This window comes from Rhinolophus sinicus, chromosome 10 (assembly GCF_057876585.1).
Source record: "Rhinolophus sinicus isolate RSI-liver-muscle chromosome 10, RSI-T2T, whole genome shotgun sequence".
NCBI lineage: Eukaryota > Metazoa > Chordata > Mammalia > Chiroptera > Rhinolophidae > Rhinolophus > Rhinolophus sinicus.
Genome location: NC_142510.1, coordinates 2,169,544 through 2,196,512, shown reverse-complemented (window position 1 = coordinate 2,196,512; position 26,969 = coordinate 2,169,544). Strand labels below are relative to the sequence as shown.

At 50.7% G+C, this 26,969-nt stretch overlaps 2 protein-coding genes and 1 long non-coding RNA gene across 4 annotated transcripts in view; 2 read left to right on the top strand and 1 right to left on the bottom strand.

Annotated features, from left to right (window-relative positions):
• Window positions 1-7,087, top strand: part of POLR3E (RNA polymerase III subunit E) — a 35,690-nt gene extending 28,603 nt beyond the window's left edge. For both annotated transcript variants that reach the window (XM_019751670.3, XM_019751669.3), the window contains exons 15-21: window positions 58-117; window positions 193-350; window positions 699-760; window positions 1,168-1,670; window positions 3,485-3,562; window positions 5,423-5,548; window positions 6,312-7,087. In XM_019751670.3, the coding sequence (XP_019607229.3) occupies window positions 58-117; window positions 193-350; window positions 699-760; window positions 1,168-1,670; window positions 3,485-3,562; window positions 5,423-5,548; window positions 6,312-6,368 (1,044 nt within the window). In that variant the 3' untranslated portion in view covers window positions 6,369-7,087. The remainder of the gene's footprint in view (window positions 1-57; window positions 118-192; window positions 351-698; window positions 761-1,167; window positions 1,671-3,484; window positions 3,563-5,422; window positions 5,549-6,311) is intronic.
• A 969-nt stretch (window positions 7,088-8,056) lies between these two features.
• Window positions 8,057-26,864, bottom strand: CDR2 (cerebellar degeneration related protein 2). The gene is made up of 5 exons (XM_074322724.2): window positions 26,464-26,864; window positions 18,427-18,539; window positions 11,247-11,395; window positions 10,835-10,996; window positions 8,057-9,684 (listed from the first exon to the last, which is right to left on the bottom strand). The coding sequence occupies exons 1-5, from the start codon at window positions 26,858-26,860 to the stop codon at window positions 8,847-8,849; spliced, it is 1,659 nt and encodes a 552-aa protein (XP_074178825.2). The 5' UTR covers window positions 26,861-26,864; the 3' UTR covers window positions 8,057-8,846.
• LOC141569456 (uncharacterized) lies at window positions 9,678-15,760 on the top strand. Its single transcript, XR_012493113.2, has 3 exons — window positions 9,678-10,733; window positions 11,309-11,392; window positions 14,468-15,760. It is a non-coding gene; the product is annotated as an uncharacterized LOC141569456 (long non-coding RNA).
• Window positions 26,865-26,969: the final 105 nt, after the last annotated feature.

The following is a 26,969-nucleotide window of genomic DNA, read 5'->3' as shown; positions in this document are numbered from 1 at the left end:
CAGTCTAGGGAGCAGCCATCTCTGCCTCCCAGAAACACGCTGCTTTTTCTCCCTCAGATGTGGAAGTTCACGCAGAGCCGCTGGGTGGTAAGGAAGGAGGTGGCGACAGTGACAAAAGTAAGTGGTGGTGTCCGCCTGGAGGGAAGGCGGGGCCGGGCGTTCGGGCGCGGCCTGACCTGTGCCCGCCCCCAGCTGTGCGCGGAGGACGTGAAGGACTTCCTGGAGCACATGGCCGTGGTCAGGATCAACAAGGGCTGGGAGTTCCTCCTGCCCTGCGACAGCGAGTTCGTCCGGAAGCACCCGGATGTGGTCCAGCGGCAGCACATGCTGTGGACCGGCATCCAGGCCAAGTACGAGCCTGTGGGCGGGGCTGCGGCAGCTGGACCCCCCCCCTCCCCCGCCCCCAGGGGCGTGGCCACGTGCCCCCTCCTCCACTGGGGACAGGCCTGGAACAGCCCCTTCCTCCCTGGAGCAGGAGCCGGGGCTCGTGTGGCCCAGGGGGGGCCGGGCGGATGGCTCAAGAGTGGCGGGAGGGCCTCACCCCCGTTCCCCCCATTCCCCATCGCCATGCAGTGGGTCTGGGCCCCCAGCATGTGGCATCGTCAGTGACCAGGCTGTCCCAGGGGCGTGTAGGTGATGCTGTGCTGAGGCGGATGACCAGTGACATGCTTTAGAGTTGTGTTTTCTCTTCTCTGCAGATTAGAAAAAGTCTATAACCTTGTGAAGGAAACCGTGCCAAAGAAGCCGGCTGGACCATCAGGTGGGCCAGGGCTGGGCCTGGGGACGGGTGTGTGGCTGTCACTGCTGGCCCACTTCCCCTGCCCCGTACCTCAGCCATAGGCTTGTCCAGTGGCAAAGCCCCAGCCTTAGGGACTCAGGGCTTCTGTGCTCAGGGCTGTAGGGTCCCAGGCCCCTGAGACCCCCTCACCCTCTTGGGTTGACCGGAGGTGATGCTGGCAGGAGCTCAGCAGTAACCAGTCCTGGCTTGGTTGGGGTGAGGTGGGGCTGGGCCTGCGATTTTCCTGGTCCTTGCTCTGGACAGCAGGGTGGCCCCGGTTGGGCTGGGAGGGATTGTCCTTGGGGCAGCCGGGGGGCGGGGGGGCTGGCTCTCGTCTCCGGCCCCGCCCATCTCTGTACCCTCCTCAGCAGCTCTGCGTCTCCCCACAGGGCCTGCAGGGTTGGTCTCAGGGGACCAGCGGGTCCAAGTGGCCAAGAGCAGGGCCCAGCAGAACCACACGCTGCTGGAGCGGGAGCTGCAGTGGAGGAAGGAGCAGGTCCGGGCAGCCACAGTCCTGCCGGGCGTGCGGGTCAAGGAGGAGCCCCTGAGTGAGGAGGGCGAGGAAGAGGAGGGCCCCATGGACACCTCGCCCAGCGGAGGCCTCCACAGCAGGCTGGCCAACGGGCTGCCCGCCGGGCGGGCAGCAGGTGGGGACAGCTTCAACGGGCACCCACCCCCCGGCTGTGCCAGCACCCCGGTGGCCCGGGAGCTGAGGGCCTTCGTGGAGGCCACCTTCCAGAGACAGTTCGTGCTCACGCTGAGCGAGCTGAAGCGCCTCTTCAACCTGCACCTGGCCAGCCTGCCCCCGGGCCACACGCTCTTCAGCGGCATCTCGGACCGCATGCTGCAGGACACCGTGCTGGCCGCCGGCTGCAAGCAGATCCTGGTGCCTGTAAGTGGGGCCCACGGACCAGCCGTCCTGGCAGAAAGGCCGTGGACAGAAGTCGGGTCACCCTGCGGCTTTGGGGGAGCCTGCCCTGGGCATGGGGCCCTGTGAGGACCTCTGACCTTGGTTTGGGTCTCGGCTGTCACGGGGTGGCTGAGTGACATGGGCCGGCTGGCCAGCCTCTCATGCTCTGCACGCCCTTCTGACGTGGGCAGCTGACTTGGGTTTAGCTCCCCGCCGCCACCGCCCTGTGTCCCTGTCAGCTGTGCCGTTTTTCAGGACGATTTCTTTGTCTGTTGTCATTGATCTTGGCAACTGCAGATGAAGTGGGAGGAGCCTGTGTAAAGGTCAGGTGCTGGGAGGTGACAGGGCTAGAGGCTGAGCCTCAGATGGTAGCTCCAGGTATCATCCTTTCAGCTCAGAGGGGCTGTGTTGTGACCAGAACCCCCAGCTGTGCCCGGCTCCTGTTGGGCCTTTGTGGGGCTGGGCCTGCGGTGGCAGAGGCTGGTGGGGCTGGTGGGGTCCATAGCCCAGGTTTTGTACTGTCATGGCCGGGGGCCCAGACCACTTACTGCCCCTAGTCGGGGGTGGCCAGTGCCAGCTGGGGCCTCAGGGAGGCCTCCAGGGTTCTCCTCCCAGCCCCTGCCCACACCTGGCAGACAGGGTGAGGTGGGGCTGGGGCTGGCTCTTCAAAGGAAGCTCTGGCGTATGCAGCTTCGGGTCCCTGTGCCCGTGAGAAACAAATTAGGACAAGGGGGCCTGGATCCCTGGCTGTTGGGCTGTCCCAGTGGTCTGGCCCTGGTGGCCAGCGGTGTCGTTGGTGAGGTCTCCCATGGGAGGCACCACCCGTGCCCACCCTGCACACGGGCCCAGTTACCTGCAGCCTTGCCTTTTTCTGAGCTGAGCCAGGCAGGAGAGGAGTGCCTGCCTGACGTTAGCCAGTCAGTGCTAGGCAGCTGGTGGGGACACAGGTGAGGGACACGAGGTGCCTCCCATACCCCCAGGCACGGCTCCTGCCGCGCGTCTTCCTCTCGGTAGGGCTGGTGTCTGTGGGAAACTGGCCGTCTCTGCAGCTCTCCCGTCACCTCCCCTCCCCGTGATCCTGATGTGGGGACCAGGTCATGGTCGTCACCTTTTACACAAGGTGCCGGGGCCCAGGGTGAGCGAGTGCGCTTAGCTGGTGACCGTGGACAATGATTGATTGTCCTCATGGAGGGCGGGGGCGGCAGTGACACTTACCTGCCTGCTTTCTAATGAGCAGAGGAGACTGTGTACTGCAGGCCCCCGTGGGCTTTTGTGGGGCTGTGACCAAGACCTGAGTTGTGGCCCCGAGCCTGGAACCCACTGTGCCAGGCACTGCCTTCCTCTCGTCCCCGGAGCCTGGGCTGCCCATTTTCCAGGCTCTGTCCGGACCCTGCCGTACCCAGGGCTTGGGTTGCTTGAGAGTTGGGCAGGGCCTTGAACCTATACTGACACGGCCCTTGTGGGCAGGGACTGAAAGGGGCCCCAGGGAGTTCTGGGCTGCTGGTGCCAGGCCAGTGGGAAAAGCATAAGAACTCAGCCCCCGCCCCGTTACTGATCACACAGTGGGCTTCAGGCTGGGCGTGTCACGCTTCTGTCACTGCAGCTCTCTAAGGCTCTGGCGGGGGGTGGCTGGCTTCCTCCCCATGGTGACCAGGAGACAGATGCATTTTGTGGCCACACAGCTAGTGAGTGGCAGGAGCTAGGATGGGAACCCACTTTGCCAGAACTGGGCTGGTGCTGGCTGGGAGGGTCCTGGGGTGGAGACAAGAGCCTGCTCACGCCTGGGCCTTGCTCAGTTTCCCCCACAGACGGCGGCTTGCCCAGAGGAGCAGAAGGTGTTCGCTCTCTGGGAGTCTGGAGACACGAGTGACCAGGTAAGGTGACCATTCCTGGAGGGGTGACCCAGCGCACAGTCACAGTTCAGACTTTCCAGCCACTCCCGACTTTAAATATTCTGTCACACAGACTGGAGGTGCCAGTGGTTTGAGCCCAAAGGCCAGTCTGGGCCGCTGCATGAGTTGCCTTTTGGAAGAATGCCCCCAGGCCCTGAATTCAGTCCACTAGGAAGGGAGCAGTGCCCTACGTACTTGCATCTCTACAGAGCTTTCTGGATGATTCTGATGCCCAGCTGGCTGGTGGACCCCCGATGGGTCCGTCTCTCAGGTGGACTCTGCAGTAGGAAGCGAAAGCGTTCCTTCTCAGGGCTGGGGGCTGGGTGTTAGAAGAATTTGTTTTGTCTCTGCTCACACCAGAAGGGACACGGGGTCCAGTGAACTGGACGTAAACAGAACCAGCAGCCTGGGGCATGTTCAGTACCGTCCAGGCCCTGGCGGTCGTACCATTGCCCTAAATCATGAACTTGCCTGGACTTGCAAGACTAAGGTTTAATTGTGAAAACACCAAAGGCTTGGGGAGAGTGAGCGCGAGCCCCCGCTGAGTTCTTGGCTCCTGTTGGTGTCTCGGGGATGGACTGACTGGCCGGCGGGAGGGGCGGCAGGGCGCGTCAGGCAGTGTCCCTGCGCCAGAAGAGGTGGCATCTGGGTTCCTGCTCCCACAGTGCCCAGTGAAAGACGCAGTAAGGGCGTGTTTACCAAATCGGAGCGGACGGAAAGCTCGTGGGAAGCCGCCTCCTGCCCTGCCCGCCCCGAGCCCCACTCCTCGAGGCCGTCACTTCAGCCAGCAGCAGGTGCCACCAGAGCGTGCCTCCCTGCTGCGGGGTGTGCTCGTGGGTGCGGGCGGAGCGCTCGGCAGTGCTGGCCCTGCTTACAGCAACACGTCCGTCCCAGGCCCTGATCCTAGTTCTCTCTCCTGCTACTTCCTGTTTTCACTTGCACGGTTTTCAGAACAGATACCAGCATCCGTAGTGTTGTCGGCCTTGCTCTGATTCCCGGGAGCCTTCAGTGGGACCGGCTCTGCTCAGTGCTGGTTTACAGAATTTCCCATCTCCCTGGAATAACTTCTGTTCCTAGGGCAGAGAGTTGCTGCATTCTTTCATGTCTTACAGTGGCTTTCTTTGGCTCTCAAGTATTGTTTGTTTGGAGCGAGAATTTTAGAGGGCAAATCATTTTCCCTCTGCAGTTAAGATACGTTCCATGGTCTGCAGGCTTTCAGGCAGAGTTGATGTCCAGTGACGTTCTGCTTCTTGGTCTCGGTCCTGTTTGTTTACATCAGCGCACGTCCAGGTGTCCCCTGGGGTCAGTAATGTGCAGTTAGTTACTCTGAGGAAATGCTGCAATCGACTTGGTAATTTCTTTCCCTGCTTTGGACATACTGGATCAAATTCTTTCTCATTGAATGCTTTTCCTGTTTGGGGGGGATTTTAACATCTTCTAGCATTTCTATTTAATTTTTATTTTGGGATGAAGTGCATTTCATGGGTGCCATGTGATGTCCGAGTGTCAAGACCTCTAGCCACGCCCCTCCCTGTCTTCCTGCAGTTTTGATGGTGGCTGTCCCCGCCACTACCTCGGCTAGCATTCCTGTTTATTAAGCAAAAGTATGTTCAACTGCTCTTTTCTGTGGGATGTCCCTTCATCTGGAGTCATTTTACTGGGGTCTCGGGAGCCCTGGCGTGTCTGTCCTTCCCCCAATCCCCACAACAACTTGCATCCCAGACTGCAGTGTGGAGTTAGGCCCGTAGCTTTTTCTGGTTTAGGGGCTGTTTCTCTGTCAGGTGACTGCTTCCCGTAAAAAACAAAAACAGAAACAAACAAAACATGTTTTTGCTCCTTAAGCACCGACAGGTTTTGCTCGAAATTTTCTCCAAAAATTACCGTGTTCGTCGGAATATGATCCAGTCGCGGTTGACTCAAGAGTGTGGAGAAGATCTGAGTAAACAGGAGTTGGATAAAGTGCTAAAGGTACGTGCATTTCGGGTACAACAGCCAGAGGTTCCTGCTCTGCCCACGAGCTACACAGCGAGGGGCCCGTGCCGGCTCCTCCCGTCCGAGCCGGAGGCCGACCGCCTGCTGCCTTTCCCGCCACTCAGTAGCCCTCAGGCCTCCGCAGTTGACGGCTGGTCGTGGTGTGGATGCGTGTGCTTATTTTACTATAAGATCGGGTCTTATGTATTATAATACTATGTAATATAATAATGTAACTAATTATAGTATAACATGAGACCAGGTCTTATATAAGACCGGATCTTACATTAATTTTTGCTCCAAAAGATGCATTAGAGCTGATGGTCCGGTTAGGTCTTATTTTTGGGGAAACACAGTAACTTTCAGTAGAATACGAAGGAATATATTAAATTAAAAAATGTAAACTAAGTTATTTAGCACATAGGAAAGTACGTAAGTGTACTAATACCTGTAACGCTTCTGTGAATTGGCTGCGGTCCAAATACCACCTTTGCAGAAACCTTGGAACGTGGCAAGCTGATGCCAGTTACGGTGCATTTGGATCTATCACCTTAAACCCCCTGGGCTTCACAGGGTGCTGCTGTTCCCGAAGCCCCTTTGCTCTGGCAGCTTGTTCAGTTCTTGTATCTTGTGTTTATAGTTCCTCACTCTTAAGACACCCACACCCTGCAGAGAGCAGGCGGCTCGTGACGTTGCCCAGAGCACAGTAGCCACCTTGCCTGCCGAAGTCCGCGCTCACCGTCTCTCTCTGCGTTCACAGGACTGCTGCGTAAGCTATGGTGGCATGTGGTATCTTAAAGGGACAGTACAGTCTTGACAATAGTCCAAACCTCTGACCCAACGACTCCTAAGCCCAAGGAAGGCCAGTGGAAGCGGAAGGAGGGCCTCAGGTGCCTCAGAAGACACGGAGCAAGAGGGACTGCCCACCTGGTGGCCTGTGGCGTCACTGTCCTATGGACGGGGGACCACAGCCAGCTCAGCCCATGCAGGGTCAGCTTCCGTCACATCGCTCCCAGAAGAGACCAGTGGGACAGTTTGAAATTCCTGGTGTATTTTGCTTATTATCTGGTTTCATTCGCATAATCGAGTGTATATTGACACGGGTGGGATGAGGAAAATCATGGTTTAATATTTTACTTTTCAAACTGAATGCCAACAAGCTCTAAGTTATGTTTACAAGATGAAGAAAACCTCAAGGTTTTTAATATTTAAAATGCCTAGAAGCCAATATTTAGTCTTTGATCATCTAGCTGCTAAGACTTCTGCCAATTTCATTAAACAAACCAAATTGAATTGTTTTACTGTTGGGTTTCTGTGGCCATTTTACTTTTTAAAACAGCCGACTTGATGTAGCAGTCTCAACTGTTTACATGAACCATAGCAAAAACTCAATCAAATCCATCTATTCTTAATGTTTGCGTAAGGGTGCAAACAAAGCCAGGTAAGTAAGGAACAATGTACAGTGAGGTTATCATACTTTGATGTAAAAAATTTCTATTTTGTGTATTTTTTAAATAAATGCAAACACTAACCTGGCATGATGGTGGTGCTGTCTGTGTACGCGTCAGCGGGGAGCAAGGGAGAACACGCGAGAACTGCGCTGCCCGCCTCACATCAGGATTGTTGTAGACACGCGGGTAGTGAAAAGAAACCGGTTAAATTTTCACATATAGCCCAAGATAACGAAAACAACATGTAATGACATACTTTGTACTCGTTTTCAAAATCTGGGATCTTACACTTACAGCGTTGTCCGTTTGGACTCGTCACAGTTTAAGTGCCCAGGGGCCACATGCGCTGACTTGACTGGACAGAGCGGCCCTGGACGACCATGAAAGGGTGAGTGTGAGCTGCTGTGTGGCCACCGCAGGCTCGTGGTCATGTGCGCGGGGCGGCAGCCACTGCCATCGGACGGTGTGGATCTGTGCTCCTCTTCCTTCCACGGCGCCCACCACCAGAAGAGGAGCACGTCTGCTATTTGGTAACGTAGTTTACAGGTAGGGTGTAGATTAAGTTCTTGGTTCGAATTGTTAACACACATGAGCCCGAAAAAGGAAAAAATTACCAGAATTACTCTGGAGTGTATCCAGCTACATTTCAAAGGGGAGACCCCTTGTATTGTAAAAACGGCATGAGCTCAGGGTCCTAGCCTTAAATATTTACACTGATAAAGGGATGAGTTAAGCACTTAATTCAAACAGCTAGAAAAATAAACGTAAGGAATATAGGCGGAAATAATTGTTAAAAACAAAAATTGAGGTGAAAGAATGTAAAATATGCCAACAGTTAACCAGTGAAGGAAAATGGCACAAGGCTGAGTAGACGGTGAAATGGGAAAAGTTGCAGAGGAACTGGACAATTTATAAGGAAAATATGAATTATTAAAATTGGCTATAAAAAATGGGAAAAAAATCAGTCAAATCTTTCTAGAGGCGATGGAAGAAAAAAGTAAACCGTTGGTTGTAACAGTGAAATGGTTCAAACTTAAAATAAGCAATAGATGAATTTGTTCATTTTCATAGGTAGTTTTATTTGATTTTTAGAAAAATATATACAATTACTGGAACTGCAGTTCCCTTAAATAGTTTTAAATTAAAGGTATGCAAGTGAGAGGAGCATTTTCCAGTTGGAACCTCAATACTGTTTACTAAGCAGCAGGTAGCAACGTCTGCAAGTCACGCTGTTTGCAGGGCGACAGGACACAGAGGCCGGCGTGCCCTTAGTCTGCGTGGAAGAAAGGAAGCCATCGGCACTCACTGCCCTGCCCACGACACCAGTGGCGAGGTCTCGGGTCACAGGTCTTTCCGTGGGTGCTCAGTGGGTCGCATCTGTTAGGATGACCTGTCAGTCACAGTTCAGGTGGGAGTGGACTTAAGGGGACCCCAGGGCTCGCAGTACTTGCTAATGCCACTTCTCTCGGATCAGGGCCCTGCTTGCTCCGGAACATTCTTCCGAATGAGTTCACAGTATCCAGCAGCCTTTGCTAAGATCCTCAGTTTGGCGGCCATCTGACTTCTACAGTGTGGAGAAGGAAGCAGGGGTGCAGGCATGGCCTCGGCTCCGTGCCAGCGGGACAGCGCACCTCCCCAGGTCGTGTGCGGGGCTCGGGCCTGCTTCCCCGGGACCCGCACCTGCCGTCCGCCGCTTCTGGGGCTCGTCGGCGCACCAGCCAGAGGCCCGTTTGTCACAGGACTTCCTGAGGGCTTCCGCGCGGCCCACTGTCCATGCCTGTGAGTAAGCAAAGCCGTGGGGGCGCCCGAGCCAGGGGGCCGCTGGGGCGGGGGGCAGGGCGGCGTTAGGAGTGGGACGGGGCGGAGCGGTACTTGGTTCTCTGCGCGTCTATCTCCTGCTTGGACTTCTCGATGCAGCTGAAGATCTCCTGAAACAGCGCCTTGTACTCGGGCAAGGGCGGCGGCTGCGCGCTGGCGGGAGAGCCGGGGGGCTCTGCGGGGACCGGCACCGGGACGGGGACGGGGACGGGGCCGGCGGCGCTGGCCGCAGCCCGCGACGTCTGCACGGCCTTGTGGGAGCGCGCGTCGGCGGGCGGCTGGCACTTCCTGAGCAGCGCGTCGTACTTCTCCCGCAGGGCGCTGTACTGCGTGTCCACCTCGTGCAGCGGGCACACGCCCCGCTGCCGCCCGGCCTGGACCCTGCGGACGCAGGTCTCGTCGTGGCCCTGCCCCGCGTCCCCGCCGAGGGCCGTGTCGCTGCTGCTGCGGCGGAGGAGCCCGGGCGGCGCGGCGGGGCCCGACAGCAGCATCTCCTCCAGGAGGCTGGCGCCCGGCTCGCGGAACGCGCCGAACAGGGAGTCGGGCACCAGCCTCTCGAGCCCGCTCCCCGGCGGCCGCTCCGCGCGCAGCGCCCGCCGCATCTCGGCCACCTCGGCCTCCAGCTCGTGCGCGCGGGCCCGGTAGGCGCCGGCGGCCCCCAGCTGCTGCTCCAGCTCGCCGTTCTCCGCCAGCACCAGCCCGTACTCCTCCTCCAGCGTCGCCCGCTTCTGCCGCTCCAGGCTCAGCTGCGCCTGCAGCATGGCCACCGTCCGCTTCAGGTGCTCGTGCGCTGCCTCGTCGGGGCTCGGCTGGCTCGGCAAGGACGTGATCTTCTCGGCAAACACGTGGTCGTACACGAAGTGCCTGAGGGAAACGGCGACAGAACGTATTACACAGGTCGACTGAGAATGACAAGGGGAAGAGTCTTGACATTTTTCCAGCTAAATATTTTCGAGGACCTGTGACAGGGACCAATGTTTTGCGTGTCCATCACAAGAGCAGTGGCTCAAATCCCAATTAAACTACGTGTGTGAGGCGGGCAATGGAGCATGTAAGAAAACGTAATTTTTGTGACTAACTTTTATAAGTCTTAAAAGTACTGCAAAACACCCGATCGCAAAGGCCAGTGGCCTGGCTGCTGTTTCCTGGACACTGGAATGGCCCCGGGGTCTCCGTCCTGGGCTGCAGAGTACCATTCCCCGGGCAGTTTTGCGGCCCCACCCCCACATTCTGACGCAGCCGGCCTGCTGCCTGGACGCGGGGGTCTTCCGGCTGTCCCTGTGACTCAGACCACGCAGCCGAGCTTCAGAGCCATTGCCGCAGTGACACATCAGTCACCTGGCAGCTCTGCCCACATTCAGAGCTCTGATGGAGGCCAGAAGGAATCGTGGGAACTGCATTTAGAAAGACTGCAGCTGACCTGATGAATAGCCAAGGGTGACAACCTCCACACGAAAGCTGGCCTGGTCAGGGTCCTCGGCAGCTTGTCACACTGTACTTAATCTGTGTAGCGATCTGCTCGTCTGCCTCTCACGGGCGGGAAAGCTCCACGAGGGCGGCAGGTGTGTCTGTGTGCTCACCACTCGTGTCTGCACAGCACCCGCCACATGACAGGCGCCCAACAAACAGCCCTTAAGTAAAAAGTCAACCTCGTAACTCAAAATTATACAGGCATTTCTGTAGGCAAAAAAAACCTCCTGCTCGCCTGGATTTTTGTTTTACTGAAATTCAGTTTTTTTCTCCACGCTAATGTGAAGTGCAACCCCCAAATCCGTAGTCTATCAGAAGTGCTGCATCTTATTTTAAACTAAGATCTAACGCGTTAAAAGCATGGAAATAAATACCCCAAGACTTTAGAAAACGAGTTTTCACAGAATAACCAGTGGCAGGAGCTCTGCAACCTGCGTGTTCGGGTAAGTGATTTCGTGCATCCCACAGGGCTCGTCGCCACAGGCGTGTCCTAGACGGACACTGAATGAATGGGGGGGGGGGGCACAGGCTCCCGGGCGCTTACTGGCGCAGGTCGTACAGCTCCTTCAGGCCCGAGAAGCTGGGCGCGGGCTTGTCCCGGTCACACGCGCCCTGGCTCCTCCTCCGCTGGGACGACTTCAGCTCGTCCACCTGGCTCTGGAGCTGATCGATGTGGCCTTGCAGGCATTCGATGGTCTCGGTCAGACTGCGAGGGACAGACAGGCCGACTGTTGTCACAGGACATTGAGGGCATAAGCAGCGAGGAGACATTAGCTGCCAGCCACTCAAACTGCGCTTTCTTAGCTGGAAAGGCCTTCTGTTCCTCTCTTTACTTCCTACAGAACTACATTCGTCCTTACCCCACTGACCGAGCCCACGACAGCCCTGTTCTGTTCCACTCTATACTGAGTGACCCCACCCTCCAGGGCCGCCGCAGTGGATTCTAGAACATTTACCTCAGAATCTTGTGCTGCGAGGCCTTGCTCTCAGCAACTAGCTTTTGATTTGTTTCTTCCAGTTCCCTTGCTGTGACATCTAACTGCTCATAGACCTTCGCGTGCTGTTCGTTCACCTGCCGCAGAAGCTCCACCTGCTTGCTCAGGTACTGTAAGAGACGGGGGTTGTGGCCAGTTACGCATTAAACAGACACGACACCCGCCGTGTGCCAGCACCACTGGGCGTCCTGCAGTGCAGGTCATGAGGGCTCAGGCCCACAATGCTCCCCCCCACATGCCGGCTCCAAGGCCCGGGCCACCTGTACTTCCGGCCAGCCAGCTACAATTTGGGGGTTCCCAGGACCTCCCCTCAGGCTCAGTGACTCACTAGAACAGCTCACAGAACTCAGCAGAGCGCTTTACTCACATTCACGGGTTTATTTATAAAGGACCCAAGTCAGGAACAGCCAAACGGGAGACACACGGGGTGGGGATAGGGGTGGGGGTGGGGGCGCCTCCTCCAGACACCAGAAAGGGGAAAGGGTTCAGAAGTACAAACTGGCAGGTACAAAAGAATCACGAGGATGGAAAGCACCGCATGTAATGTGAGAACTATGGACGGTGTCAGGCGGGGACTGGGCGCATCCAGGCCATCACTTTGTAAGTTACATAAACGCCTAACACTGTGCTGTAGGCCTGAGACTAATACAGTATTGAATGTCACCTGTATTCAATATTCAACTCAATATACAGTATTCAATGTCAATTGAAAACTAAAAAAGAATAAAAAAAAAAAAAGTTCCCATGCAGCAATGCTGTCCAACGGAAATGTACTGTGAGCCACATGTGTATTTTAAATTACCCACGTTAAGGTAAAAAGATAAAATCAATTTCAATAATGTAAAATATCCAAAATGTTATAACAGCACCATGTAATCAATATAAGAAGATGAAAAGATATTTCCATTTATTTTTCATGCTAAACAAACAATGATTCTTAAGCTCAGTCTTGCCATTTCCCTCCTTAGGAGTTAGTTTCGTTGCCATAATTCCCTGCGATTGGGCTGTATATTAACTGTCACAGCAGCATTCTTGACCACGTCAGATTTTGGTATGTTCTTACCATCATCATTCCCTGAAATTGCATACTAGTTACCTTAATGATGAGTGCATCTTCTAAATCCTCAGTCCACTCAAATACTGACTCTACAGATGGCTCATCGTATCGACTACATTTCCTATGTGGATAATTTCAAATATACATAAACGCAGGAAAATAGTTTTGGTGAACCCCCATCGACCCATCACCCAGTTTCAACAATTATCGACACACGGTCAACCTTGTTACGTCTATATTCTTCTCCTCTCCTCATCTCCAGTCATTTTACAGCAAATCTAAGACACCTTAATTCAATGCACATATTTATATATTTCTAAAAGATAAGATGTTTAATTTTGACCACAATCCCAATCACACCTAGAAACACCCAATAGTTATTTAATATCATTGCTTATGTTTCAGTGTTAGTATTTTCACAACTGTCTCTTACATGGTTTCCCAGCTTCATCCGTTAGCTGCTGAGTCTTGCTTATTTCACATTCGGGCCACCTTGAACCTTAGCATTTTGGAGCTGTCTCACTCTAAGGCAGGCCCCCTCCTTGAAGGCCTTACCCTACTCCCCTGGCCCTCAGGGATGCGTCTTCCTGGCTGGCTCCATCTAACCCAGCACTTAACCAGGGGACCATGGATAGGCCTGAGAGGGTCTGGGAACTCGGATGCGGGGAAAGTTACATCTTCATTTTCACTAACTTCTAATTGAAATTTAGCGTTTCCTGCCATTCTGGATGGAGACAGCAAACACCACTAGTATGAGGGGTACCGGGAATTCATCGTCAATAGAAATCAGCTATTTTCGTATCACAGTATAATGGCTGCAGAAATCTTGATTTATTGGTTACACTCATCACTACTTAAAATTACAGTAGTTTTTAGATTGCCATTAGGTCTTGGTACTTAGTGTAGTCATAAAGAAACACCTACATCACTAATCACACATTTATTTTTCAATGCTTTGATAGGCATTCAATAACAGAGTTCCTGTGTAATTGTATGTATTTGAAGGGGAACACTAGCGACCTCACTAGATAGCCAAAGGGACCCATGGCACAAAAATAGATGCAGAGCCCCAGTTACCCTTTGGGCTTCATTCACACAGTACCTATTCCAAAGCCCTTCACACCACCCGTGGAAGGTGGCCTCTCTCTCCCAAGGCGCCCTGTCCATTTCCCTCAGGACACCTAACAATACTGAGCAAATGACCGCTCACTTTGCTTACTTGTTAACGTCAGTCTTTCTAACTCTGCCGCGAGAAGGGACGCCTCTTACGTATCTAGTCCATTTAGTTTAGCAGCGTCCCTGATACACAGTAGGGACTTAGAAAATACTGGCTAGATGGCAGTTTCTAGACCTGTATTCGCAGCAGCTTATCGTGCTGTGTGTAAGCCTGACTGCTGAAATGTCGAGAGACTTAACGGAAAGATTCTGAGAAAGATTTTGGTTACAGCCCTCATGGGAAAAGGTCCTATTAGTATTTCTCAATCTCTCCCGTCTTGCCATTTACAGGGTATTTCTCCGTATTTATTCCCATGGCACAGATACTCCCCAGAAATTTGAAAGGGACGTTTAGAATTCCTACCAGCCATTATGCAGGTCCCAAGTTGGCACCCTTTTTTCCAAATGAGAGTTGCGGCCAATGTAAAGGAAACAGGTCGCTAGCAAGTAGTTACAGGGAGGCTATTTGAAAACCTACAGTAAGGTCCCCTCATCTGCTATATAAAAACCTGAGCTAAAAACACAAAACCATTGGGAAGACACTGTGATACTTTGGCCTTAGAGGCTTTGGGGGCCTGTTTTCACATGGTAGGAGTTTAATCTTATTAAATCGAAACGAATCAGAAAAACCCTTCACTTCTCCAAGAGTCTGCAGCAGGTTACCTAGCAAAGGAGTCTAAATTGGTCAGCAACTTTATTAAAAGGCAAATTATTGGCTCTCTCTGCGAATGGTGACTTAAGGCCAGAGAATCACTCTATAGTCAGACAAACTTTAGGGCGTCGGCTCTTCAGCTTCATATTATTTTTTATCAGTTTTTTTCTGAATCTAGAAAGAAATGGGGTAGCTTCTTTTCTCCCCTTGTTTTAAAGGTACAGATAGGCTCCTAATGTTCTGGTTTTCTCAATTCAGAATCTCGGATACACAGCCTCCAATGAATCTGACTGGACTGCCAACATCCTAAAATTCACGTGCCAAAAAGACTGCGTGTACAAAAGTACCTGCCATTTCAAACGGGGAAAGGGAGAGATTTAAGCAAAACAGTGGGAGGAGGAGACTATGACGGTAGCGAAAACACAGGCCAAAGTGTCAACTTACAGGCAAGCGCACCGAAGTGTACGTGCCGGGAAGCTGCGTGAGATGTCTCATACGCCTGGGAACGCGCACAGAATGTCACCTCAGCCATGAGCACAAGGTTCGGGTTTGCTTAGAAGCTATAAACAGGCCACCTTTATACCTGAGGCAAACGTTTGAGAAAGAAAGGCCAGCAGGACGATATGAAAACCTATTTGCAACAGAGCCGTGACCGCATGCAGGAAAAGCTGAACACAACCCCAACTAAAAAATGCCTTCAGAATGGAATGGAAATTTGGCTTTTATGCAGTGCTGGGATTATCCTTAGATTAAGGATTAAGCCCCAATCCTCTGAATTCAGTATCCAAATGACCTTCCACAATCCTGATGAAATATTTCCTATTACCTTTGAAAAACCTCCTTACCCTGATGAAAATACTGTATTTCCTCGGGAGAAAATTGAGGGGGAAAAAAAGCATGAATATGAAAATAAAAACCACCTCTGATCTCACTATGAAAAGCTTGACCTGTTTTTATGATTTATTTTCCAGTAATTGAAAAGAACTTATTGTTTTCAGAATTAAGATTCTTTTATTACTGAAATTCTTCAAACGAGGATAAACTGTACAATGGCTTACACTTTTAAAATACGCGCTTCCATACGCTCCCTCAGCAGAGCCCTGGACCAGTGTCGTGCGAGCACCGGGGTCTGAGAGGAAACACATGCCTAAGGAAGCTGTTCGCTATACGATCGAGGGCTTAAGCCTGAATCTTCTAACACGGGCCAGAGCCCCTGCCAGAGATGGGAACCCACAGTTGAGGAATGACTGGAAGGGCTTTGTTCAAGTACTGATGTCAACTAGTGTTTGAATTACCTACTATGTGTGGAAGCCCATAAACAGCAGCAGCCTTCAATGCTGCAATGGAAAAGGGGGCCGGGGAGAGAAGAAAACAAATCGAGAAATAATTCTAATATAAAGTAGAACACCGATAAATGGAGTAAAGGAAGCACAAAAATGCTTTAAAATTCCCCAAGACGTGAGCTCTCGAAAGGACGTCTTCAAAGGCCAGACAACTCCTGTCGGGACAACGCAGGTTCCCAGCAGAGAAGCAACGTGGAGACCAGGCTGCCTGTGGTTGTGGGCAGTGGGAGAATCTGCTGGGTCTGAGCTGTCAGAGCTCATCACTTCCCAAAGTTTCTCTCCTGCTCCCCCCGCGACCCAGGAGAAAAACTTGCTCTGGAGTCTTGAAAAATTAGCTGCTCAGGTGAAAACTGAGTATAAGTCACATCAGCTAGAGGCATCTCTGAAGCCAATCATTACTTTCAATAGTTCAATCGTTTTTTGACATTAAAAGCGATGCCTCAGAAAACATCAGTTTTTATGAGGCCCACCGCGTTTCCCCGAAAATAAGACCTAGCCAGACCATCAGCTCTAATGCGTCTTTTGGAGCAAAAATTAATATAAGACCCGGTCTTATTTTACTATGAGACCCGGTCTTTATAATATAATATAAATAATATTAACATAATTAATAATATAAGACCCGGTCTTGTAGTAAAATAAGACCGGGTCTTATATTAATTTTTGCTCCAAAAGACACATTAGAGCTGATGGTCTGGCTAGGTCTTATTTTCAGGGAAATATGGTATTTGAAACACTGACAGTCATGGAAAGCACATTTGGAGTTCTTACCAAATACCCTTGCGTTTCCTGATTGTCTGTTTCCATGAGTCACCGTTTGGGTGGCGGGGGGGGTTGTCCTAGCATTTTCACCCGTTCTGTGCTACAAATCATCCACTATGAGTACTGGGTTCCAGGACCATTTTTCTGGACTGTGTCATTTAAAATTTCTCTAGGTTGGTGGGATAAGAGCTGACCTTTTGGTTTTCAACTATGTTTTTCTAAATTTAAAAAACAATCGTGTTATTTTTCTAATCAGGAAAACTCCCAATAAACCTTGTGAAAACTGGGTTTAAAACTTGGACAAGTGATTCTATTCATGTAAAGTGTAAAAAACAGGCTAAACTAACCTAGGGTGTTCGGGTGCTGGTCAGCGGGCTGGTGACTGGAAGAGCTGACAGTGTTCCCACTTCTTATCTGGGTGTTGCTTGCACGGGTATGTTTACTTTATGAAAACTCATCACACTACATACCAAGGATTTGTGCCTTTTGTCTGTATGTATATTTCAACAAAAAGTTTACTTACAAAACAACTAACATGAGGTTTGAATTAAGGAAAGAGCCCGTATAAAGTTTAGGGGGCTCCTGAAGTTTGCCGTGGTGACAGCACATTGCACAGGTCACCTGTCAGGAGGGAATCAGGCTGTCTGCCTGGTTACTTTTACAAAAGCATCAGGCCTTCCTCTTAGACCGCTGGAGAGAGACCTTGGAAGTCTCTGCTGGGATCTGTAAGTCTGCCCAGGCACACATGGGAACCGAGCAGGCAGGAAAGCAGGCCTGTGGGAGTCCCCTGGCTGGTAAGTGGGCTTTGCCAGCACTGCCGTCTTATCTCCCCATTCATGCCATCGCTACTGACTTTCATGAAGCGGTTTATAAAAAGAAGGAAAGAAGAAAGCCAACTGGAACGGCAGAGAAGAAATCTAAGACAGTGTCGTTCTTAGCCAAAAAGCAGCTTTGATAAAGAGTAAAATGCTGAATGCTACAATGCTTGGATCTGTGAACCAGTAGACCATGTGCTCTAAAAAAGAGCCTCATGAAAATGTTCCTGGAAGCATTCCAGGCTACGTCTATTTGACAGCTTATACATGTATTTAATTTTATATTTAATCATTAAGGTCTACACTGGATATTTCATTTCCATTACACTTTATAACATCTCATGGAAGACGTTACATGATGGAGTGTTATTTGCAGATTTGGAGAATCTCAAAGATCTTTGGGTTTTTTCCAGAATGTCAACAATCTGCCTTCACTGTTTAGTCGTCCTCTGTACCACAGAAAGGAAAACAAAGGTAGAAAGACAAGTAATGGGCCATAAAGCAACTGTGTCTGCGATCTCCTCCGGTAACAAATAGGTATCTCTCTCTTAATTATGCAAATGCTTGGACTTTTTCTCCTGACTTGGGAGAGCTGCTAAAGTAGAAGTATAGCGTTCAGTTACAGTGATTTATAGGTGCTTTCACAGAAAACGTCCATACAATGTATTAAGACTATGTTTCTACCCAAATACAAATAAACATGCTTCACAGTTTAAGACTTTTGACAATAAGTCAAAGACTGTATAATTCTACTTCTGTGAATTTCCAGCACCTGGCTAAGTACATAATCAGAGCTCAGTAAGTTCTTCTCACTGTCCTAAGGTCTTTTACATTTTTCTGCACAGACACGAGAGTCCTAGTTTTACTGTACCAACTGGGGGGAGGGGAGGGCAGGTACAACCATGGAGCCCCAGCAGTGGGTAGTTTTCTTTCTTAAGCTGGGCAGTGGGTAAGCACGTGTTCACTGTATTATTTATTCTCTTATACCTCTTTATATGTCAACTTTTTTTAAAAGAAAAAAGTAAGAAACTAAGTATAACATTCACAGCTTAATTTTGCTTCACATGCTGGCAAATATTGGACCGTTTACTTCAGTATACTTCACCAAAGGTGAAGAGAGAAGTCTCTTTCATCATGCAGACTTACGTGTTGGGAAAGTACAATACAAGCAGAAATCAACCTCTCTGCCCTCTCTGATGGTTCTTCTCACAAGTTTATGTTAGACAGTAAACACAGCCTATGTTAGCGGATACGACGGGTCCAGCAGCGGCAGGCCACACCTCCAAGGGCAAATTACCTCAATTTCCTGTAACTGCTCCTGGTTGGTTGTATACATCTGCTGAAGAGACTCCTCCAGCTCTGTGTTCCGATCCAGTAATGTCTTCCCAAGCTCAGCAGCCAGCTGGAGATCTAGCACGACAAATGAAGAATGCAAATTATGTCACATCAACATTTTATGCAGCCCGTTCCTTAAAATGAGAATGAACCAAGGCCCAACACAACACAAAGTGAAGTCAGATGCCAGTGGAATGGCACAGGAGGAAGCCCGAGTTCTACTTCACATCCAGTCGAACTGGGGCCCCTGCCAGTAACGTGCTCTCTCCTGCACCCCTACTTGGGAGACATGAAGACCAACCGACTTGATGGAGATGTGTTCACTTGTTTACTTCTAAGATCGTAATTATTTGCTACTGGACTGGACTTAGTCATATCCTCACTGTCTGCTTTTCTGGACAGACCCTCGAGCCAAACTACAGGCAGATACTTAAATGGTCTCTAAAGTGAAATCCAGCTGCTGTGAGTGTATTATTCTATTGCAACTGTCAAAGCAAAGTTTGTCGTTACAAATCCTGGCCTCCTGAGGGGACTAAAAATTATTAAGTCAAAAAAAGGAAAAACAGATCAGTAATCAGAGCATTGCCCAGGTCTTTGGCATTTTTTCCTGCCTCATGTCCTTCTCGAAGACGAGCAAAGCAGCAGCACAGCGATTACGCTTCTGAGGTAATAGCATGTCAGTAGCTCGTACAGTACGTTGCTTTGGCACAGAAGCGTCTTTCTATTTTAGATCTCCCTTTTCAACTCTCTCTTCTTGGGCATAGATGCACATGAGACAGGATTTGTTGGTGTTCCACACCGTCCCAGAAGTACAACTTGAACGGTACCAGGACACTAGTTCTAACGTAGCACCTGCAGTGACTCCGCATAGTACACTTCCTAGCGAGGCCCTTTAGCGCAATGGGAAATGCACTGAGCTGAGGAGGGAGGTCTGAGGCCCAGTTCTGACCACCATTTACTAGGTTAACTCTTTCCATCTGGGTACTCGAAAGGTCCCTATGCTTAGTACTCTTGTCTACAGACAACTGTGCTGTCAATATCAATGACACCGTGAAAGCAAATGAAACAATACATAAGGAAGTACTTTACAAACTAAGGTGCAATACAAATGCGAAGTATTATTACTATTCATTGATTCACAAATTGCTGGCACTGTGGTCAACTTTGGTTATAGAATGGGAAATAAAATGGATAAAGTTCCCGTTTCCTTCACACTCCCAGATTAATGGGAGAAACCAGACAGCAAACAGTAAACTTGCAAACTGTGATAGCACTTCCCACTCATGCATGCATGATACACTCAGTAATACCAGTGAGGAAGGAAAATGGAGTCACTCTAGTCAAGCTGCTAAACCACTATAATCACACAGGTTGAGGCCGGAGGAAATGAGCCTGTTCCTGCTTTAACTGGCCTGGGACACATCCTTTTGAACTGTCCAGTCCGGTGTCAGTGCCTGGTTCATGCAGCAAACTTCCAGCTCACCCTCTGTTACCCCCTGAAGGACTAAGGAAAGAAAGAATGTTCACGTAGCCAGACCACTGGTCATCCTGAGGCTGACCCTCTGGGACCAGTCCAGAGGCCAAGAACGCAGGACTGAGTCTCCTCAGGAATGTACTCTCTGTACTCTTAGCCTTTCTCCAGAACACCCTCAGTGTTGCCTAGTTGTGTTTCTGGTGTGTGAACCTTAAGGCCCTTGAATAAATCTTTGTCGTTTATTTCTAGCCAAAGCATCTAGACTCTTTGAGTTCGTTCAACACCAGATGTCATTCTGGGCACTGAGGATGCAAGAATGAACTGAGCTGAAAGTTCCCTGTCCTCGTGGAGCTTATATTCTGTTGGGAGACACAGACTGATAAAATATATGCTAGATCGCAGGACGTGCTAGAGAGAGCGCAAAGCAGGGGACGGGGGTAAGAGGAGTGTGGACGTGGGAGGCTGACACGTGAGAACGTGACCAGGTGACATTAGAATCAAGATGTGAAGAAACTGAATAAATGAGCCTGTGGATCTATCTAGGTGACCAGCGTTCCAGGCAGAGGCAAAATACGTATAAAGACGCAGGGAGGGAGTGGAGGAACTGGAGCCAAGGAGGTGGACGAGGCCAGAGCAGATTCTGTGCTGGGGGGTGGGGGGGGCAGGAGGAGGCAAGTCAGGGGCTCCGAGGTCGGCAGCCTGTCGGCCTAAGGAGGTTACGGTTTTGGCTTTGACGCTGAGTGAAAGGTAACCCACGGACAGGATCGCTCTGGCTCTGCGTAAACAGGCTGAAAGGCACAAAGGCGGAAGCAGGGTGACAGGAGGATACGGCGGTCATCGGCGTGAGAGACGGTGGTGGCAGACACAGAGACGAGGTAGGATTCTGGGTGTGCTTTGAAAGTGGAGCTGAAAGGACGTGTTAACCCAGCTGGATGTGGTGTGTGAGAGAAAAAAGGAAAAAATGGATTTCGTGATAATAAACAAAGGCTCTACTTTGAAAGCGAGGTCACGAGGACAGGTGTGAGGAGACATTTTAGCGAAAGCTTGCAGGCTGAGGAGCTCGCCACGTGAGAGCCAGGCAGAGGCGCTGTGACAGGAAGGACCTGGTGCGATCCACAACCCGACACAAAGCCCGTGTGCTAGCAGCACGAGGGCAGGGCGGTGCTTCACGAGGTTGGCGACACAGGCAGGAGCGGATCCACGTTTGATAGGCCGCGGTACGGAGGGTTTGACTCTTAGTCTAAGTACGATGGAAAGTCATCTCACTCAGTGTCATAAGAAATATTTATTATGAAAGCATTTGTTATGAAAACAGAAAAACTCAATACTGTATTATTTTTGAACTTAATTTTTAGAGGTTGACAAGTAAGATTTAATGTCTATTCATTACACTGATATTAAAACTGAACTGGAATAAGCGGTCACAGAAAAACGACAACTTTGGTTACCGGGTACTGTTCCTTCAGGTGCCTCATTAGTGCTCTACTTGGCTAGTTTTCCCTCATTAGGAAAAAACAGCAAAATCTACACACCACTCCAGCTCGCCTTCAAACATTTCACACCCACTGAAAAGAAAGCTGTTGGTAACAGGTGTTAAAATACATTCTCTCGTGACTTAAATATTAACAATGCCCATTCATGTACTTAAGACTTCAGATAAGAAGTCTAGGAAGTGACACCTTATATTCACAAGACACAGAACCCTTCGGAACAGCTCAGACCATTTCAGAGCCACACATCCTTATGTTCAACGTGAGCCCCGTTTTTCAGATGAGAGCCTGAAGCAGTAAGACCTGACCACGTCTCCCCGGGAGTCCCAGGGCCTGTCACCCTCGTCACCATTCTCTCTGCTTTGTCGTACTCGTGCTCCCCACACCTGCACAGCTTTCAGTCAGGGGACAGGGATGTCTACAGACTTCCTCGTTTAAGGCCGAATGGCGCTTCACCTTCCCACTTGTGTTCAGGGATGGCAGCGGGGCCTGACGTGAGCGCTCTGGCTTTTACTACCTGCCTCCAGCCAAAGTCCGTACAGTCCCAGGCAAGTTGGTATCCTGTTCTCACTAAGCGAAAACTGAGCTCTGCACAGCTGAAGATGGCCCTGGAATAATTATTTTGTACTCATAGGGTGTGACCCGTGTCCACAGAGAAGCCACCACACAGAGGCCACCCTGACCTGGACATAACGTAAGTTTTGAACTGGTGAGTGGTGAGACTCACCAGAGACATTCTTAACTAGCCATCAAACCCGAATCCAGCCCACCTTCGGACCCTTCCGTCCCGGGAGGGCCCCATACTCCTCCACAGCCAGGGGCAGCTCGCCCGCAGCTGCAGACGGACGCCAAGTACAGCATCCCTCCCGCCAACAACGACCAGGACAGAACTCGCCTCTGGTCCTTATCTCGGTCCTTATTTCCAGTCAAACAAAGCCCTACCTGGCTGGGTAATCTGAAGTCTCAGTCGCCTAAATATTTCATAGGCTGTTTAGGATAGAATTCTGGCGAGACAAGTACCAACTACACGAAAGCGCCCGCGAAGTCACACTGTATAAGAGGATATTACTTCATCTGTTGGTTTAAGGACAGGGCCTTTTTTGGTCTTTAAAAAAAGTTCATTTCCTGTCGTGTAGCATCTGGCTTCCATACCAAAAGGAGCCAAGAGCTGGCAGTAAGCCCAAGAAGGTTTTCTAAATAATGAGTGGGGGGAACGGGAGAGTATTCAATGTCCTTTATTACCATGGTTTAATTAAGGCACAAAAGAAAACAATACAGTTTTGAAGCCTTATGCGCCGGCTCACCTATTTTCCAACAAGGATTTTCAGTAAGAGGCTGTCTCTTCCAAATCCTATTGAACTGGCCGAGGCAGCACTAAAAATATCCCAGATTTACTGCAGGCTCCCGAACGACGACCTGCCGATTCCTTCATGTTTAATAAGCTTTCATTAAGCAGCCTTTGCAAGTGATGATAATCCATTTAACACTGTCCACTGCTTGCTTCAAGCACATTCCACCCGACCTGGGCTTGAGGCAAACAGTCAGCTCTGGCAGCCAGAGTGGTTTTTCAGAACGATCTTTCTTCCACAATTCTGAAACCTTTAAGTCCCACTATTATAGTTTTCTTATGTTCCTGGTTTTTCAAAATGAGGACGGCATATTCCCATGTTAGCTATAGTCTGCCCAGTAATTCAATAACTTGAAGGCTGAAAGCTTTTCCTCTTACAAAGTCAAATGCGTCATTTGGTGATGCTTCTAATTCCCGTTGCCAACGTTACTATAATTGGGAAAGCAAAAAACCTGAACATAAACATCAAGAAAAATGATGATGTCAGTTTTAATGAACCTCCAAACAGTGATTCAGCACATTAGTTACATACCAGGAAAATGTACTTATCGTGAAAAGAAGGAGGAATCTTAGGATTCCTTCAAACTAAGATTTCATTTGCTGATCCATACAGCAGAAACCTGAATCCTATGCTAAGCTTGCACAGCTCTGCAAATGACAATGATAATAGCAGCTGCTCTAAAAGAAAATGCCGTCTCTGAAGTCTGTCCACCTGGCTCTCAGGGGCACATTTCAAAGCGAGCACCAGCGCTACCACACAGAGGCTCCTGCTGTCCCAGAAAGGATCTGACCCACAGAGATCGTTGTCAGTATTTCTCCTGTGCCAACTCAGCCCTCTGACAAAAGACAGTCTCCATCAAAGTGTTTTGTAAAAGCAGAGGTTTTCTCCTTCTGCCTGCACACAGCTCTACAAGTTTCTAACAAGGTATGAAAGGCAGGCCAGAGCCTTCTGAGGTTGGAATTTTTCGGCAATTTTAATTTAAGAAAGAATGCCCAGCAAACTTCGATACAAAGATTCAAGCTACTTTAAATAATGCTCCTATTGCTAAAGGAAAATAATTAGTCGCTCTATGACTTTGAGAACAGGATCTGAATAAGTGTTAGGCGCTCCCTCCAGACAAGGCTCACTTGGCAAAGTTAACTCAGGCAGACCTCGGAGACACCGTGGGTTTGGTTCCAGGCCACCGTAATGAAGCAAGGACTGCAATAAAGTGAGTCATAAGCTTTTTGCTGGTGGAGAGTCTTGTCTTCCATTTAAAAACAAAAAACCACCACCAAAAAAGCGCGCAACACCTCTAAGGCGCAATAGAACAAAGCAATGCAATAAAATGAGGCAGATGCCTGTGAGGATGGTAAAAATGAACAGATGTCTGCACTTGATAAAATCCCACTACATTTGCTTATCAAACTATTTAAGAGGGCAGACCTGCTGCTCCCAAACTTTATTCAGCAACGAATATCTATTGAGGGCCTACCACGTGCCAGGCAGAGGTGGGCACAGACCAGGAGGCAGCGTCTCTAGGCCTCTCTCGTCAACAGATTCCTAGACCCTCAATTTCACTTTGCTGTGGGGTCCTGCCTGTCCTATCTGTGGGTAGGGACTGTGGCCCCAGGGCCGGGATACACACGTACCTGGCACAGAGTCGGTAAGTATTTGAGCAATTAACAAATTTTAAAATCCATTAGAAGTTTAGGTGTCCTTTAAGATATAATTTAACAAAAGTGAGACAAAGATCATCCTTTAATTCACACTGCATCCTTTCTTTTACAGGCCTTATTCCCAAGTTATGATTGTTGGAATTTCCCACCTAGTCCTACCCGACACACTTGGTTATGACATACAGAGTTATGTCAAAGTCCATCGTGATACGGACGTAAAAGTCCTTTGAGAAGAAACACAGAACAAATTCCAAGTGCAAACTGGCATTAAGGCGGTTTGGACCTGTGTTCGTTAAGATCTCATTGAAGTTGAACACCTGATGACTTCCTTTTGCCCAGAGAGGTTAGTCACCCCATGTTGCGTTTGCTTCTCGGTAGATTGAAACATTACAAATGATTCTTCCTAACTACTTCCCACAGGGCAAATGCCTGTGGACTGAGGGACCTGATGGAAGAGAGCGATGAAAACAGTAACCCTGTGCGAGTGCCTCAGCTCAGGTCAACAAATATTAAAATCAAGCTTCTGTTATGTGCCAAGGATTCCACCAGATTCAAAAACAAAACAAGCCTGTACAGATCTATGCTTCTTAAATGCAGGAAAGAAAAATATTTAGCTATGATGATACAAACTGCTTAATTGGTTATAAGGAAATGTTGCAGTTGTTCAGTGGTTCTCACATTAATCCTGGAGAAAATATCAAACTGAAAACAGGCTTGTTAAAATGTAGGACAAAAGTGTCTTGTGGACATGGAAAATGTGATGGCAAATACTGCACTGCAGCCGCTAAGTAGCTTAGACCATATAAGCAAGCGTAATGGTGAACTACTTTGGTTTAAGTGACTGTCTGCACAGCATGTTGATTTAAGAAATCACCTTCCCCCAAAAGATGTACTTGTTTTATTTCCTTTTTCTAAGTATGAGTAATTCAAGTTTACATTCCTTACCTCCCCTCCCCCCTTCAATGGTTAGCATGAACAAACATCATGGTCATTTAATATTCAACTAGATGAAATGTTAATTTTCATTGCAAGTGGAGAGCTGAAAACGTCGATTCTGCACAGAATTGCAGAAACGGAAGATGCCTGAAAAAAAATTCCTGAGGATTATTCAGTATAGTGGTTAAGAAAGTTTGCTCTGGAGTTTGAAGTGGGATCCTAGCTCCAATAACAGTACCTACTTTCTACCTCCATAGTTGTTGAGATTAAATGAGCAGCTGTGTGAAGGGCCTGTCAGTGGCCCACAAAAATCGCTCCCCAATTTCAAGCTCCTGCTACTAATGTGCAGTAAAGGGGGGGCCTTCTAGGGAGGCTGCAAAGCGAGGACTGTCGAACGATTTTCTCTAGAGACACCATCCATCAGCAAGAAATCCAAGGCAGGTCCAGATAGGAGTGCCTGTTTCCAAGGGAAGTGGTCGAGACAGAAATGCCCTTAAGTCATTTCAGGGCCTCAGGTGAACGACGCATAAGCAATTTTTCCCCCCAACAGTCGAACACCCAACTGAAGAAGCTGTAAAGCGGCTGGTAACGAAGAGCCAGGGTTTGGGCAGCGGCTGTGGTTCCTCGTTCTGAGTGTGGGTTCAAACACGCTCCCACTCCTAACGCAAGGGAAGGCACCGGGCCGCTCCGGCCTCCGCTTTCCTCCTCTGGAAAGTGGGGTTAACAAAAGCAGAGCTGTTGTGCGGGTCACAGGTGGGCACAGGGCTGGGCACGCGTCCCGCCGGAGCGCTCTGCCACCCCTGCCACCTGCAGCAACTCCCACCCGCGCCGCGGAGCAATGCGGGGAGGACGCCCTGCAGCCAGTGCGGGCGCAGAGCTGCCCTCCGCACGCGTGATCTGCTGATACCTGCGCAGCAGCCCCGGCCCGCGCCGGGCCCGCCTCCGGGGCGCGATGGGCAGGTGCGGCGGCGCCCCACGCCAGGTGGACGTCGCACTTCGCCCGCACCTGGCACCCGTGGGCCGCGAGCACAAGCAACTTTTTAACGGGTTCGCCGCCGGGAGCCTCCGGGGCCTGGCCGCCCGCGCGCTCACCTTGCTGGAGGTCCCGATTGTCGTACCACGGCTCTTCCTCCACCTCGAACTCCTCCACCACGCTTTCCGCCAGCATCTCGGCCGGCTCTCCCGGGGGCAGCGGCGCCCGCTGCCGCCGTCCCGCCTCGGCCGCCGCCCCGGGCTCCCCGCCGGTCCCTGCGTCCTCAGCCAGAGCCGCCCTCGGGCGGGACGCGCCGCCACGCCGCCGGTCCAGAGCCGCCCGAGCCCCGCCGCTGCCGCGGACCGGCTTTCCGACTCGCGTCCTGAGGCCCAACGGCCCCAGTGGCCGGCAACCCGGCGCGAGCACCCCGGCCGGCGGCGCCCCGAGCCGGCTGCTCACGCAGCAGCGGCACCCAACGTGGCACTTTGGCAGCGAGCGCCCGGACGGGGGCTGCATTCAAACCCCGGGCGGCGCCTCCGCCAATCGCGAGCGGGTCGCCGGCCGAGGAGCAGCGACGTCGCCCAATGGCGTCTTCCCGCAGGCCCGCGGTTCGCCCGGTCTCGCG

Coding starts and splice junctions, on each gene's coding strand:
- CDR2 (XM_074322724.2), bottom strand. CDS start 26,860: ATGCAGCCCCCGTCCGGGCGCTCGCTGCCAAAGTGCCACGTTGGGTGC. Junction 11,396..18,426: donor AGCAGTTACAGGAAATTGAG/GTAATTTGCCCT, acceptor CGTCTCTTACAG/TACCTGAGCAAGCAGGTGGA. Junction 10,997..11,246: donor TCGCAGCACAAGATTCTGAG/GTAAATGTTCTA, acceptor TGTCCCTCGCAG/TCTGACCGAGACCATCGAAT.